At 41.0% G+C, this 15,223-nt stretch overlaps 1 protein-coding gene across 2 annotated transcripts; it reads left to right on the top strand.

The window, feature by feature from the left end:
• The first annotated feature begins 4,676 nt into the window (after window positions 1-4,676).
• Window positions 4,677-13,072, top strand: LOC138952851 (stress-induced-phosphoprotein 1-like). Of its 2 annotated transcripts, none has more exons than XM_070324583.1 (9): window positions 4,677-4,817; window positions 6,384-6,510; window positions 7,235-7,337; window positions 8,129-8,249; window positions 8,878-8,974; window positions 9,339-9,500; window positions 9,988-10,091; window positions 10,594-10,757; window positions 12,038-13,072. In XM_070324583.1, the coding sequence occupies exons 1-9, from the start codon at window positions 4,794-4,796 to the stop codon at window positions 12,108-12,110; spliced, it is 975 nt and encodes a 324-aa protein (XP_070180684.1). In that variant the 5' UTR covers window positions 4,677-4,793; the 3' UTR covers window positions 12,111-13,072. The 2 variants fall into 2 exon arrangements, with proteins under 2 accessions (XP_070180684.1, XP_070180683.1); XM_070324582.1 differs by having other exon boundaries at window positions 10,594-10,847.
• Window positions 13,073-15,223: the final 2,151 nt, after the last annotated feature.

Here is a 15,223-nt window from a genome sequence, read left to right as displayed (position 1 = left end):
CCAGTAGTTTACTCTGAAACGCTCTACACACAGACAGACAGACAGACACACAGACAGACACACACACACACACACACACACACACACACACACACACACACACACACACACATACACACACACATACATACATACACCACGACCCTCGATCGTCAGTCTCGATTCCCCTCTCTAAGAAGAAAAGCAAAACAAGTCACGAAAGGCGAAATTACTACATTTAGTCAAGCTGTGGAACTCACAGAATGAAACTGAACGCACTGCATTTTTTTCACAATGGCCGTAGTCCGCCGCTAGTGCAAAAGGCAGTGAAAGTGACGAGCCTGTTCAGCGCGGTAGTGGTTGCGCTGTGCTGCATATAGCACGCTTTACTGTACCTCTCTTCGTTTTAACTTTCTGAGCGTGTTTTTAATCCAAACATATCAGATCCATATGTTTTTGGAATCAGGAATCGACAAGGAATAAGATGAAATTGTTTTTAAATCGATTTCGGAAATTTAATTTTAATCATAATTTTTATATTTTTAATTTTCAGAGCTTGTTTTTAATCCGAATATAACAATCATATTTATATGTTTTGGGATCAGAACATGATAAAAAATAAAATAAAAGTAATTTTGGATAATTTCATAAAAAAATAATTTTAATTACAATTTTCAGATTTTTACCAAAGTCATCAATTAATTTTTAAGCCACCAAGCTGAAATGCAATACTGAAGTCCGGCCTTCGTCGAAGATTGCTTGGCCAAAATTTCAATCAATTTGATTGAAAAATGAGGGTGTGACAGTACGTGCCGCCTCAACTTTTACAAAAAGCCGGATATGACATCATCAAAGGTATTTATCGAAAAAAAGAAAATAACGTCCGGGGATATAACCTTCGTGGTTGAAAACGACGTTAAACACCAAATAAAGAAAGAAAGAACACACACACACACACACACATATATACACCACGACCCTCGTCTCGATTCCCCCTCTACGTTAAAACATTTAGTCAAAACTTGACTAAATGTAAAAACAGTCGATCCGATGCAATGTGCTAAGCAATGCAAAGAAAAATGTCACTCGGACAAAACAGTTACATTACAAACATTTCAACACTGCTTATGACATTAAACAAACTGTAAACACTTCAAAAATACATCACAATTAATCCTTCTGTTCAGTACGGACCACAGACGATCAAAAGCGAATAGCTTATCCAGGAAAACTGAACACTACGTCCTGCACAAACCATGGCCCATGCGAAGCGCTCGCAGACTGAAATTGGAGACGGCCTGTAGTGTTGACAACTAATGATAACAGACTTGGAGGAACGTGTATATTTCGGCATCATAATCATAGCCGGGCACATGCAGCAGCTGAACATGCTAGGCTAGAGCGCCGCTATGCTTCGATACGACGGCGTGGTAACGAATGAGTCCCAGGTGCCTATGGCAACTGCGCGGCAAGGTTGAGTAAGTGTAGGCAATAAAGATAACGAACTTCCAAGGCCTATATCAGTGGTGGGTGTGCGCTTTAGAGGCAGTTTCCTGCTACAGCTCGCACTCCTGCAGCACACAGCGTGAAGAGATTCCAGAGACTCAAACACAAGAAAGGTTAAATGTATGCATGCAACGTTTAATACTTGAATAAACAAAAGCCGTCAGAATACCCAATGGTAAACGAGGTCGTGTGTAAAGGCACACCGTGTAAAGGCACACTCCTTCTCGTGTAAAGGCACACTCCTTCTCGTGTAAAGGCACACTCCTTCTCGTGTAAAGGCACACTCCTTCTCGTGTAAAGGCACACTCCTTCTCGTGTAAAGGCACACTCCTTCTCGTGTAAAGGCACACTCCTTCTCGTGTAAAGGCACACTCCTTCTCGTGTAAAGGCACACTCCTTCTCGTGTAAAGGCACACTCCTTCTCGTGTAAAGGCACACTCCTTCTCGTGTAAAGGCACACTCCTTCTCGTGTAAAGGCACACTCCTTCTCGTGTAAAGGCACACTCCTTCTCGTGTAAAGGCACACTCCTTCTCGTGTCAACAGTTGGGCTCACCCTCTCAGATCTTGCCAGGCTTTTACCTGGAGTAAGACCATTTCTCCACTTGGTCACATATCGAAAATGAACAGCCTGGGTCCTCTCTGTGCACAGTGATATAATTTAGTGTATTAATTTCGTAAAAGCCACATGTGGTGTTTTTCGAAATTAAACAATTTTTTTTAAAATCCAGCTCACCACAATTAACTGGTCGTTGATTTTTGGTATGTGTATTTAAGTGTATGGATTGAACTGTTCACTCGGGAAGGACTCGAGTGTGGCTTTAAAGTGAAAAAGCAACAGGCCAATATGATAGTAACGAGAAGATGATTAACTTGAAAGCTTGACATCAGCAACGGTTTCAGTCAACCCAGGCTTTTACAAAAATGATAAGGGCATTCCATGTTGTCATGCAATGTTTTCAGTGCTCCTGTCTCATTGCACCAGTTTTGAGTTTTTGTTCACAACAACAGCTATAGTGCCTATGATCTACCTTTAGCGGCCCTGTTACAGTGGTACCTGTGATTAAAGGACACCCTTGGTACCTGCCAAAAGTGTCCCTATGTTGCAGGTGGTCTGTCATGCTAGGTATATGGCCGTATAGATAATAGACAAAGGGGACATTATGTGTCCTTTCATGGCAGGTGTCCGTGAGGATCCGCGGCGGCCTCACGTCGCAGGTACCACCGTGGGCTGTACGCTCAAACTGAAAGTTGGAAAGATATAATTAAGTGACAGGTCGAACCAGTAAACAGAATATGTCAGACTAGACACACCGGGCACAAAGAGTAAGTCGCACGACCGAAATGATCAAATTATTCGCGATCGGGCATAATACTTTTTGACAAACTCACTCGGACTCAGCGATGTCTTATTACAAATTGTGAACTATGATCAGTCTTAGCACGGTTCCACACTCGCTGGAGTCACAGTCAGTGACCACGCCGCCGCGCGCCGGGATAAATAGCTACAGCGTGTTTTGCAGTCACTGACTATAACGCAAAAGCTACGGTCCTCATAACACGAAGACTGAAGGGTAGTAGGTCTAGATATATCACTTTACACTGTCACTATTTCCGTCATTTTTACATGCAGAGCCACCAAAATCAGAACTTGGGGTGCACTAAGGCATAACTTGACGAGCAGCTAGTCATCCTCGTCTGTATTAGGCCTACACGAAGTCAGTGTGTGGTTAGGTGCATATCATATCAATAAAACAGCTTTGAACGTAAGGTTTTGGTTTCCGAGTTACAGCAAAATGATTCAAGACTGAGTCTTTCAAATCATACGGGCACTGTGAGCTATATTTTCAATGATCACTTTAACTTGATGTAGCAAAACGAGAAATATAGGCCTATGAGGTGAGTACATGTTAGACACCAACTTTATTTGCATCACTGTAGTAATGCATTATGGGAAGCTGTTTTAAGTGATAGTTCTAGACCTACTAGGCCTACCCTTCTTCGTGTCAAGTTGTGAGGACCCGTAGCTTTTGCGATGTAGCTATTTATCCGGCGTGGTCACTGTCACTGTGAGCGGCTGATCTTTGGTGATAGCCTATGCCGTCAGTGTCACTAGTTTCAGTTATTCGTCTTGCAGTAGGCCTAACCATAGACCAAATTAATGGTCTATGCAGTAACAGACCATAATTATTCAGTTCAGTTCCGTCCGCTCTCTTAAAATAATGTTTGTGTCACTTGAACTGACTGCACGTCTGCCCTGAAGTGGGCGATGTTACAACGCATGATCACTGAGTTTATAATCAAATTCACCAGCCTAAAATAATATCAGTGAATGCGTGATTTGTTGTATTCTTCATTTCACACTTATGTATCTGAGATCACTGATTTTTTTCGTGTTTGTGCATTTGCATTTCACTTGTTTCTTTTTTCCAACAGCATGGGATGAGGGTAGATAGAGGGAAACATCTATTGACAATCTTTCAAGTCTGAGCCGGAACGTTCTGGAGAGAGAGAGACTAGAAAATCGGCCCTGTTGACGAGACAGGGGTGGGCACCTGTCGCATTGTCGCATTTTTTTGCGACAAGGGAAGCCGATTTTGCGATAGGCGAAATTGCGACAAGTTGCGACAGAGTGCTCTTTTTAAATTTGCTATGTGTTTTTTTCCCCAGATCTATTTTAGCTGATTCCAAGGCTGATCAATCGGTGGTGTGTAGCCTGACCATATCCGGCGAGCACTCTTTGGCACTCTTCTGTTCTGAAGTCTGGAAAAGTCGTAAAATTAAGGTTATCCCAGATGAGATGTTTTTGCTGTTTTAGTGTTTTGGTTAGCGTTCAGGTGTTTGAACAGTAAATCGGCTGAGGCCTTTCGATCTACAACAGTGGGTACCAACAGGTGTATGCCCAAGTGTATTGACTGGTATGTTAAGTGTATGTTAAGGGGCAAACAGGCGATTTTCCACAAAAATCAGTGACAAAATCTGCTGCCAGAAACTGGCAATTATCACCCTCAGAATGCACCAGATTGTACCATTTGCTTCCTTTTTTTCAAAAATTTTCCGGGGGGGCATGCCCCCGGACCCCCCTAGCAAACTAGGCGCTTCGCGCCGTCGACTTGGCGCTTCGCGCCAAGTTCTGCTACAAACAATATTACTTTTGCTACAAGCAAAGATATTGTGCCCACCCCTGCGAGACCACCACAAAGTGAATGCGCAATTCGCGAGAATAAAGGAACTGTCGAGAGCAGACAGCACAAGGGACGTCACTCTATTTTACTGCGACCTCAGCACATGCTGGAAACTTCCATAAAAGATGGCGGACGCATCCAAGAAACAAGTAAGTTATGATTGTTTCTTTCCACTTTTCCTTGATTTTAAATTGAAGAACATCATTGAAGATTTTGTCATTAAGTGTACGTAATAAAAAGTAACTCATGATGAGGTTATTTCGTCCCTACTTTCCAATGAAGATGCGTTTTTCATACCGGCTTTCCCTTCCTTGTCAGTCGGCATGGCAGATTACCCGTCATGTAGAAATTATATGATAGTATTGATGTAGCGGTTCTAAATCAGTGTGAGCCTTTATTTATGTGAAGGTTTGAAAGGTTTATTTTTTATTTTCTCTCCTTTTGAATAGTAGCTGCTGTACGCACAATGGTTACTCCGAAAGCTTGATCATTTTTTCTAGCGTTTCAGTTTCACTTTGTCACCTAACGACCTAGCTCATTGTTACAATTATTCTGTGAAGAGAAATGAGTTCAAAGCCGAAGGAATACTCTTTGTGAAAAACAAAAACTGCCCAGATCGCCTAAGAGCTACATTGGAATTTAGAATGATGTCACTACACGCCAAAGATGCCCTCTCTGAACGTTCAATTATTCACATTTTAACTTGGGCAAAAGCTATAAACACTCCGAGTGTATACAGGATCGATAGGTCTGTATACACTCCGGCAATGAAAAGCTCTGTTACAACTCTAAGCCAATGATATACCCCCTTACCAAGTCGTTAAGAAGTAGCCAATGAAAACTCAATCTGAGGTATTGACTTCCGCTATCTCTTCTTCGGAGTGTATACTGGGTATAATGTACGCTCACAGGGTATACAACCATTTCTAGGTCGAAACACACTCTAAATGTGTTACAAACTCCGACAATAAACTGCCGTGTAGCATCGGACATAATTTGTGTGTGTGTGTTTGTTTTTGTTGGTCCCAAGCGTACTTTGATATAATGAATCGAAAGTGCACTGCGTTCCTTCGCAAGATGGCGTCGTATGAAACTCCAAGTGTTGATGTGGTTTTCAAGTCTTTTATACATACTCTGAGAATGTAATCAATGTTAATTGTTACAGCAACTAAAGGCCGTGCAGCATCAGCTTTTTTTTGTTTTTTTGTACTGTTATATTATAATCAAATGCTCTGTGTTCCTATCGCAAACTGGCGTCAAATGGCAAATTCGCTTCGCGACCGGAAGTTAATGCCGGAGTGTATACAGTGGTCAGGTTTTGCATACACTCAGAGTGCGCATAGCCAGTGCGTTTAACTTATGTGCAGTGTTTGGGCAGTCATAGCAGACAGTAACTTATGTTTTCTGTCATAATGTGGTATCTCGTGAAGACGGGGAAAATGAATACAATGACTCCACTTGGTAGAGGCTTTGCCGAGAGTGTCATCAATATTATATTATGGGGTTGTTAAGTCAGAATAACAGGTAATGATGCATTCACAGTTTGGCATAAAATGAAATATTGGTGGTTAACTACTGTAAGATTTGAGTTTGTCTGGCTGACAGTTCTTATTAAAGAATGTTTGCCATTTATTGTTTCATGCATTGCTCTTTAACTATGTTGTTCAGGCATATTAGAATTCAATCTAATATACTTTCTCTTTGTTTCTGATCAGTCTCTAGACGAAAAGGCTAAAGGCAACGAAGCCTACAAGCGAAAAGATTTTGCCACAGCTCTACAGCACTATGATAAAGCCTGGGAGCTGGACCCATCAAATGTCACCATCCTCACCAACAAAGCAGGTGAGAACAACTCAGATAGTTTCTGTGATCTAGCCACAGCTGTGTTTTGGTGACATTATTGAGCATTCGATCATGAATGAAATGTGTGAATGGATGTTTTGTGTGTCATGATATGCCTGCTGAAACAGCCAAAGCAGTTATCTGATCGTGTAGGACCCATACTTTCTATTTTGAAGAAGGAGTCAATGTAAAAAGTATGAGTCGTACCTGACCCACGCCATCTGAATAGGGATAAAGTAAACTCTTTACCGCCTCTTTGCAGAGTATGTGCCGTACACGACCCACGCCATCCGAATAGGGATAAACACTGTAAAATGCCTTCTTTAATTCCGTATGTATGGGTCGTCCACGACCAACAACATCGGACTGTGTAGTTGAAATGACGTCATTGTTTATTTGTTTGTTTACACAGATAATCCTGTACAAAAATGGTCGATAGGAAGGTTCTGTGGTGTTTGAGGAAAACATGGAGTCTCAATCCAAAACTCCAAATAGTTTTTAGAGATACAGATGCTTTTGTGAGGCTCTGGGTCGTGGACGACCCAGGAAGCACAGTGAAGGTTAAATCGGTGGTCTTGAAATGTGGGCTGCACTGTATTTTCTATTTACGACTGGCGAATTACTAGACATTGCACATTATTGTTTTTCTTGAGATGTTACGTTGATTTCATTTCATATTGTCATGTGTTGTTTTCAAATTTAACTGTTGCCATTTCGTGTGCAGCTGTGTTCTTTGAACAAGGGGAGTATGACAAGTGCATTCAGGAGTGTGAGAAGGCGGTGGAGGTTGGACGTGAAAACAGAGCGGACTTCACCCTTATAGCAAAGTCAGTGGACCTTCCACTTCATTTTCACTACATTGCATTCAGCGTTTAGTCATTGTCTATTTTTACAGATGTGCTTTTGTGGCAATTAGTTTCATAGTATGATGTTAGCTGTGACAGTTGTTGGTGTAACAGAATCATTGGGACAGGTCACTTTGCTGTAATTTCAAAGCGAAAAGACAGTAGGTTCCAAGCATTCTTATTAGCTGTTTGTTCGTTGCATTGTTTATAAGCAGTGTGTAGCAAAAGGACATGGGTGAGGTATAGTTATGCAGAGCCAGAGAGGGCTCTTGGTCTTGCAGCCTTAATATAATACAGTATGTTTCAAAGGGATGACTGCAGCTAGCCAGTGTCTATGGTGACTTCCCTTCATTTGTAGATTGTAATTGTTGAAGGCTTTGTCATGTTTTGCTCATAATCTGATAAGGGCTATTGCTGCATTATGTGATGATTATGCTGTGCATTGCTTTTAGTTTTAGTGTTAATACTGACTGTATGTATAAGCTGCTAAAGACGTTCCTGTCAGAAAGCTTGTTTACTTACACCCTTGGCTGTAGTGAGGTGACAATTATGCAAAATAAGACACCAGGTTTCTGATCTTAGCATAATGCACTGCAGTGGTAGTTTCAAAACTGTTGGGAAATGACTGAATTTTGACATTGGCAAGCAACCAACTTGGGAAGACATCATACTTGACATGCTTACTCACAGTTGTTGACATTGGTGTGCTTGGTGTGATATTTGACACAATGAAGCAAGGTGTTTACAGTCTTGTACACTGTTCTGCTTTACAGGGCTTTGGCACGAATTGGCAATGCTTATATGAAGAAGGAGGACTATGACAATGCTTTGAACTATTTCAACAAGTCCTTGACAGAGCATCGTGTACCTGACATTGTCAAAAAGGCTTCTGAGGTAAGAAGATAATGATCTAACAACAATAGGGACAATATTGAGTTGGAGACAGTTTACGAGAAAGTGCGCATATTTGTGTGTGTGTTTTATAAAATCTTCACTTGCTATTGTTAGACTTTAACGCACACTCAAACTAGACACGCAAACAACCAGTGCCCAAATTCAAAATGTACTCCTTGATGCTTACAAAAATAATATATTCTTAAGATTGCAAGATAACCGGCACGGTTGGCCTAGTGGTAAGGCGTCCGCCCCGTGATCGGGAGGTTGTGGGTTGGAACCCCGGCCGGGTCATACCTAAGACTTTAAAATTGGCAATCTAGTGGCTGCTCCGCCTGGCGTCTGGCATTATGGGGTTAGTGCTAGGTCTGGTTGGTCCGGTGTCAGAATAATGTGACTGGGTGAGACATGAAGCCTGTGCTGTGACTTCTGTCTTGTGTGTGGCGCACGTTATGTGTCAAAGCAGCACCGCCCTGATATGGCCCTTCAAGGTCGGCTGGGCGTTAAGCAAACAAACAAACAAAGATTGCAAGATCCTTTTCAAATTTTTTTTGGCGTACCAGATACTTTTTTGTTGCTTTTTTGATCACCTCGCCTTAAAAAAATCTCTTGCACATTTGTGTCCCAGGTTCAATCCAAGATTAAAGAGAAGGAGAGGCTGTCCTTCCTCAACCCAGAGTTGGCTTTGCAGGAGAAGGAGCAAGGCAATGCATGCTTCCAGAAAGGTGAGCCGGCAGTGCTTTGTGAAATTGTGTTTGGCGTCATGCTTGTTTAATAAAAAGTGAGACTGAGAGAGAAAGAAAGAAAAATCTAAGAAGTTGCTTTCCTTATGCAACATGGAGGCCTTTTCCTTCTTGCTTTTATGATTTTCAGCATGCACACATTTTGTGTAGCAGCATCTTTTTATGCTCGGTATTTATAGAAACAATAAACAGACTAGCAAGTACAGTTGGAATGAAAGGGCATTTGATATTTCTTGAAAGACACATGTCTCAAGGCGGTGCCTATGAAACAATGGAATCTTTTGTTTTGTGTTCAGGTAAAACATTTGCTGTACTTGTTACCATTGGTATTAATCTCGTTTTGCAGGCGTCTACCCCGAAGCTATCAAACACTACACAGAAGCTATCAAGCGAAACCCTGAGGATGCCAAGTTGTACAGCAATCGAGCGGCATGCTACACAAAGCTGATGGAGTTCAACTTAGCGCTAAAGGACTGTGAGGACTGTATTAAGCGAGATCCCAAATGGAGTAAGTCTTTCTGAGCATGTGTGATGGGGAGGGGGGAAGGGTGAGAGAGAGGCTGTGTTGTATTTCGTGAGACATTAAATGTTCAAAGGTGTCATTTTGTATTCTGCTGGAGCCCTCATCATTGAACACATTTTGCATTTTCTCTTTCTTCATCAGACCACAACATTATTCCCCCTCCTCACACACACATTACTTTTGGAACAGTGTTATTTGAGAATGTGTAAAGTAAATAATAATTCTAAATTAGTTGTGAGAAGTGGCGAGTAGAAAATGTTCATCTACCCGCCAAATGCGAAAGTTGCTGGAACAAATTGTTGGTTTGGCTGGTAAAGTTTGCTCTCTGGCTACTAAATGTTTAGAATCACTAGCCAAAGGCGAGTACACCAGTTGTTGGACTTTGAGGGCTGTACTCTTGTTTTGTGATGAAATCTACAGTCTGACTTGGTGTTGGTAATAACCTATGTTTCATTGTGCTTTGTGTGTGCAGTCAAGGGCTACCTGAGGAAAGGTGGGATCTTGATAGGTATGAAGGAGATGAGCAAAGCAGCAGTTGCATACCAGAAGGCCTTGGAGATAGATCCCAACTGTCAGGTTAGTGTACCGTGATGATGTTAATATGCATTCACCTTCACCTTTGGCGCAGGATTGTACATTAGGTTCTCTGAATGTGATGTCTCGTAAAGCAGAATAATGCTGTGCATGTTTTCACGCTGAAACAGTGTAAAAACCACAATGTTAGTGCATTTTAGAACCCAACAATGTTTTCCAAAGGAAAGTTTCTCATCCCATTTCTGTTTTCTTTGTCTGATGAAGACAGTCGTTTTTTATGATAAAACCTGTTGCTTCAGAAAATGATGGGATTAACTTCTTGCACCACTTTAACTGCAGTTGTGCATAAAATGTTTGTGTGTTGTGATATGCTATTTTCTACAGTTTCATTTCTTTGAATATGTGTGTCGGGCCAGGCTTGAATTTTTATTTGATCTGAATAAAAAAGCATGCACACTTTCATGGACATAGAAAACACTCACACACACACATATAATTCAATATGCAGTATTTCTTACTCCATGCATTTGAATGTGACACACAGGAGGCGCTGGACGGCTACCGACGTGCGGTGGTGGAAGAGGGAAACAACCCAGAGGAAGTCAGGAAGCGTGCCATGGCTAATCCTGAGGTGCAGGCAATCCTGGCCGATCCTGCCATGCAGATGATCCTAGACCAGATGAGCAAGGACCCCAAGGCTGTGCGAGAGTGCGTGATCAAAATTGCTGTCGTCGTTGGTGTAGCGGTGGTTGTCATTGTTTTAGTTGCTGTCTTTGTCAGGATTGGAACTTGAAAGAGGTAGAGGGGAAATGCTTGGCAAGACTAACTGTGCTCTCTATGTACATTCAAAGATAGTTTTAGGGGAGTGTTTCGGAGCGGGACGTCACTTTAACATTCCAGTTTTTATTAATGAGTTATTCTCCTTTTGCCCTGAGCAGGCATAGGATGAGTGTGCAATAGAATTAATTTTCCCCGAGTACGCTAGTACAAGGGTCCAGCAGACTTTAATTGTGTATGTGTGTGTGTGTGTGTCTCGACTTTACAGCTTATTGCTGGGAAACTACTGGGCGCAGTTCGTTCAAAAGTTGATACACTAACTTGATAATAGGTCCGATTGATCGTATTAAAACTTCATAATGTTACCTGGGACCTAAATGCGAAATAAACCACAAAAAAACGACTTAGCGGCGGGGGGAATTCGCGGAGCCAAAGCCAGCCAGGCACTCCCATAGAACAGCCGAATGCGTCACACATTGACGAGAAATATAGCGTCATAAAAAGATTACGTCACGGTCAAAAGTCTTTGACGTCTTTTTCTCTCGCGCGGTGTGTGTGTGTGGTCATTTTGTGCACATGTGTTAGTGTTACTCTGTGTGTGTGTGTGTGTGTGTGTGCGCGCGTGCGCGTGCATGAGTCTGTACTCGTGTGTGTGTGTGTGTGTGTAAGAGAGAGGGAGTGAGGGAGAGAGTGTGTGTGTGTGAATGTGTGTGTGTGCATTTTCACTGTGATCAAATTACAAATAAAAGAGAAAGGCCAGTCACCACGCACATCCTCGGCTCGCATGCAATGTATTTATATAGGAAAGGGAATGCCTGTAATTCACACAGATCAATCACTTGGTCTTAAACGTGCACAAGGCAAACACTTTCATACTGGGGGAGCGAGCCAATCTGAAGAGTACTCGGGTCCAGCGCGAGCGTTTTTTATTTTTTTTTAAGAAACTTGCAAGGTGATAAAATCCCATGACAGTTTGCAATTTCTTTTTATTTGTCTTCTTTAAGTTTCTTTTTCTTTTAATTATAAAACTGTCTTTTATTCTGTTCTTCTTTTCCTGAGTTTACTTGTTTCTGCTGTGGTTTTATTTCACAAACTCCTCTTTCACACATGAAAACTTGACTGCAGACATACGATCCACCGTATGTGCATTTTTCTGCTCATTGTTTTGGTCTTTCCTGTGTTTCCATGCATGTGTTCCTCTTGTGTTTCAGACATCTAACCAACCCAGACATAGCGGCCAAGATTCAGAAACTGATGGAAGTGGGCATCGTTGCCATGCGCTGATCCCACCGGTCTGCCTAGCAGTATCGGTGTTGGTTCATTGACGTTTATTGCTGCCCCAACGATTTCTCTGGAACTAGGCCCGTGTAGCCATCACCAAGTGCAGGGCAGCTTTTGCGTTCTTTCTCTTCGTGTACTGTGCAGTGATTTGCTCTTTATGACCAAACCACTGTGTTTTTTCAGACGTGTTTGGGTTTAGCTTGCATGTTTGTGTTCGGTTGAATGGATTTGTTTTACCTGGTTGTCTGCTTCGGTGAGTGGATGACTATGATAGGGTCACGCAAAAGCTTTGTGTTTTTGTTTTTGTGTGTGTCTTTTTTACTTAAACAGATGCAGAAGAGGCAGAATAAAGCTATACTTGAAGTCCTGCTGACTTTGTTGGTAAGATAAAATAAGTGTGTTGATGCTTTCGATGACTGTTGCATGTCTTAAAAATGTTCTTAAATTCAGTTTTCTGTACTCTTCCGTTGAGCCACCAGCTCCTCTATTATGCCAGAGAAGTCAGTTACAGCCTGTTGGTTACAGCATGTTTAATTTTAGGATGAGGGGTCAGGATTGATACTAATGCCTTGTGGGTTAAGTATTTATAGAAGGTTTTTTCAGTATGACTCTTTTCAACATAAGGTAATCTGATTTTTACCACCAAAACATGTGGACTGTAGGCCAGTGTTTCATCAATGCACGATGTGTAGTGGAAAGCAGTATTCTTTTCTGCTGCTATCTTTTGTTACAAAGCAAATAAGACAGTTTGTTTGGGACAGGTTAATGAAATACTTAGCTAGTTACCTCCTTGTACTCTTATATTTTGAATGTTCTAGACCAAAGGGGTTTGATGCGATAAGGTACATCTGGTGTGAATACTAAGATATTTCATTAACCATACATTTTTAAATAAAATGAAATGTCCCTACCCCCAGAACTCACCGCTCCCCCTCCCCAAAACAAAATGTAGAACTACTGATAAATACAGGATTGAACAAACCTTGGATATTCTACATTTTTCATGAGTAAGATGTATGTGAATTATGAAAAAAGTTTCTTTAATCCATGGTTATATGTGGATGCAAATCTACTGGTTATGGCTCGTGTGAAGACATATATGGCAGAACAATTGCACATTATTTTTCAATTTGGGATGAACAAATCTGCTGCTGTGTTGTACTTTCAGTTCTAAAATGCCAAGGCTAATTAATTGGTTATGAAATCAGTGTCCACATGAACAATCCAGGAAGGTTTAGGTTCATGGATTGGTACAGCTGATGTGAACCAAATGTTTTTACTGTTGGAGAAATAAAAGATCAACATGTCTGTGTGTGAGAGAAAAATGCCTGAAAGCTGGCATCCTGCTTGTGTAAGCAATCATGAGCACCACCTCAAATGTGCCCAGGATTTTACAAGGGACCAAAATTTCTTCCATTCTGACAATTACCAAAAATCAACAAGCCGGCTGCTTGCTGTGCAGGGTGGTAATGTTTCATTAGTGACGCATGTCATTCCGCAAAATAAAATGTTTATACAAATTTTCTACTTTGCAGGCTGGTTTTTGTTTGTTTTTTTGCTTTGCGAGTGTCCAAATAAAAGGACGCCCTTAGCTGATGTAAAATTCCCAGCAATTATGAGGTCCCCCCGCGGGTTACGGGGAAGAATTTACCCGATGCTCCCCAGCATGTCGTAAGAGGCGACTAACGGATTCTGTTTCTCCTTTTACCCTTGTTAAGTGTTTCTTGTATAGAATATAGTCAATGTTTGTAAAGATTTTAGTCAAGCAGTATGTAAGAAATGTTAAGTCCTTCGTACTGGAAACTTGCATTCTCCCAGTAAGGTAATATATTGTACTACGTTGCAAGCCCCTGGAGCAATTTTTTGATTAGTGCTTTTGTGAACAAGAAACAATTAACAAGTGGCTCTATCCCATTCCCCGTCGCGATATAACCTTCGTGGTTGAAAACGACGTTAAACACCAAATAAAGAATATCTTAAAGAAAGATGTAAAATTCCCAGCAATTATAAGGTGCTGTACATTATTGCTTACATGAGAAGTAATGTGGCTTTAAATGTCTGTTGTATTGCATCTGTTTTTGTAGTGTTTATCATTCGTACTGTCTTTTCTCATTGCTGTGTCGAATTATTTCTGTGTTGAATTTGTATGAAGAATCTTAAAGCAAGAAATGTATTTACCCACTTAGATAAGGACAGGGACAGTCGGAGGGAGGATTTCCAGACAGAAAGGATTTGTTAGTGTGTGAATAAAGGAGGAAAATGAATGTTGCTTAGTATGTTGTGTAAAAGAGTATGTATGCCGGATTCCCCACACAGGGACAAAGCGCCTGATTCGTTTAAGGTTGTTTTTGGCGTTACAGGATTTATTTCAGTTGCTTGTATTTTGTAATATTTGATAGTTTTAATTCTTATTATGAAGATGTTTCAATCAAACACCGTTTGAAACTGTTAAGGCATTGTCATTATGATTATTATTGTTATTATTAAAGAGTATGATTGATTGAGATAAAACTCAAATCGTCATTTATGATTATTTGTATGTGTGTGTGTGTGTGTGTGTGAGAGAGAAAAGAGGAGAGAGATAGGATCTCTGACTGCAGCTGACATTTTTCCGGGTGTATTCCAAGTTAATAGCAATTAATACAGTCTACTATATACTTTTTAGATGTACATGTACCACAAATAACCTGAAATATGCAATGAATACCTATATGGAAAGTGGAAATGTTCCAGAGGAGTTGTCACTGCCTGATATGCATCTATGACTCTGCCAGTGCTGATATTTTAAAACCATTGTATAATTTACATAGACGAGCGCTGAAACTAATTTGACCGAAACAATCCAGTTTTGTATTTGATAATTATAAGAAACTTCAGATTCTCCCATTAAGAGAAAGATTTAAATTAAATGAAGGCGTGCTCCTTCACAAAATACTTTCCGTCCGTGCACCACATATTTTCGTTGCAAACTTTTAAGTCAAACCAAACCGAAACGTCCCAATTCCAAGGATAGATCTCTTCAATTCAAGTTAAGCCTATTCTGGTAGCGTCCTGTGGAATTCTCTCCCGGAATTTGTGAGTCCCAATGAGTTTCAATGCTTTCAAAACACACCTTT

The sequence above is a fragment of the Littorina saxatilis genome, linkage group LG17, assembly GCF_037325665.1.
Source record: "Littorina saxatilis isolate snail1 linkage group LG17, US_GU_Lsax_2.0, whole genome shotgun sequence".
In the NCBI taxonomy this organism is placed as follows: domain Eukaryota; kingdom Metazoa; phylum Mollusca; class Gastropoda; order Littorinimorpha; family Littorinidae; genus Littorina; species Littorina saxatilis.
The sequence above is the reverse complement of the archived record's forward strand: the minus strand, read 5'-3'. Positions and strand labels throughout refer to the sequence as shown.

Excerpts from the sequence above, each read along its gene's own strand:
- LOC138952851 (XM_070324582.1), top strand. The coding sequence starts at position 4,794 with ATGGCGGACGCATCCAAGAAACAA. Across the intron at positions 4,818-6,383 it reads CGGACGCATCCAAGAAACAA|TCTCTAGACGAAAAGGCTAA; the intron begins GTAAGTTATGAT and ends GTTTCTGATCAG. Across the intron at positions 10,092-10,593 it reads AGATAGATCCCAACTGTCAG|GAGGCGCTGGACGGCTACCG; the intron begins GTTAGTGTACCG and ends TGTGACACACAG.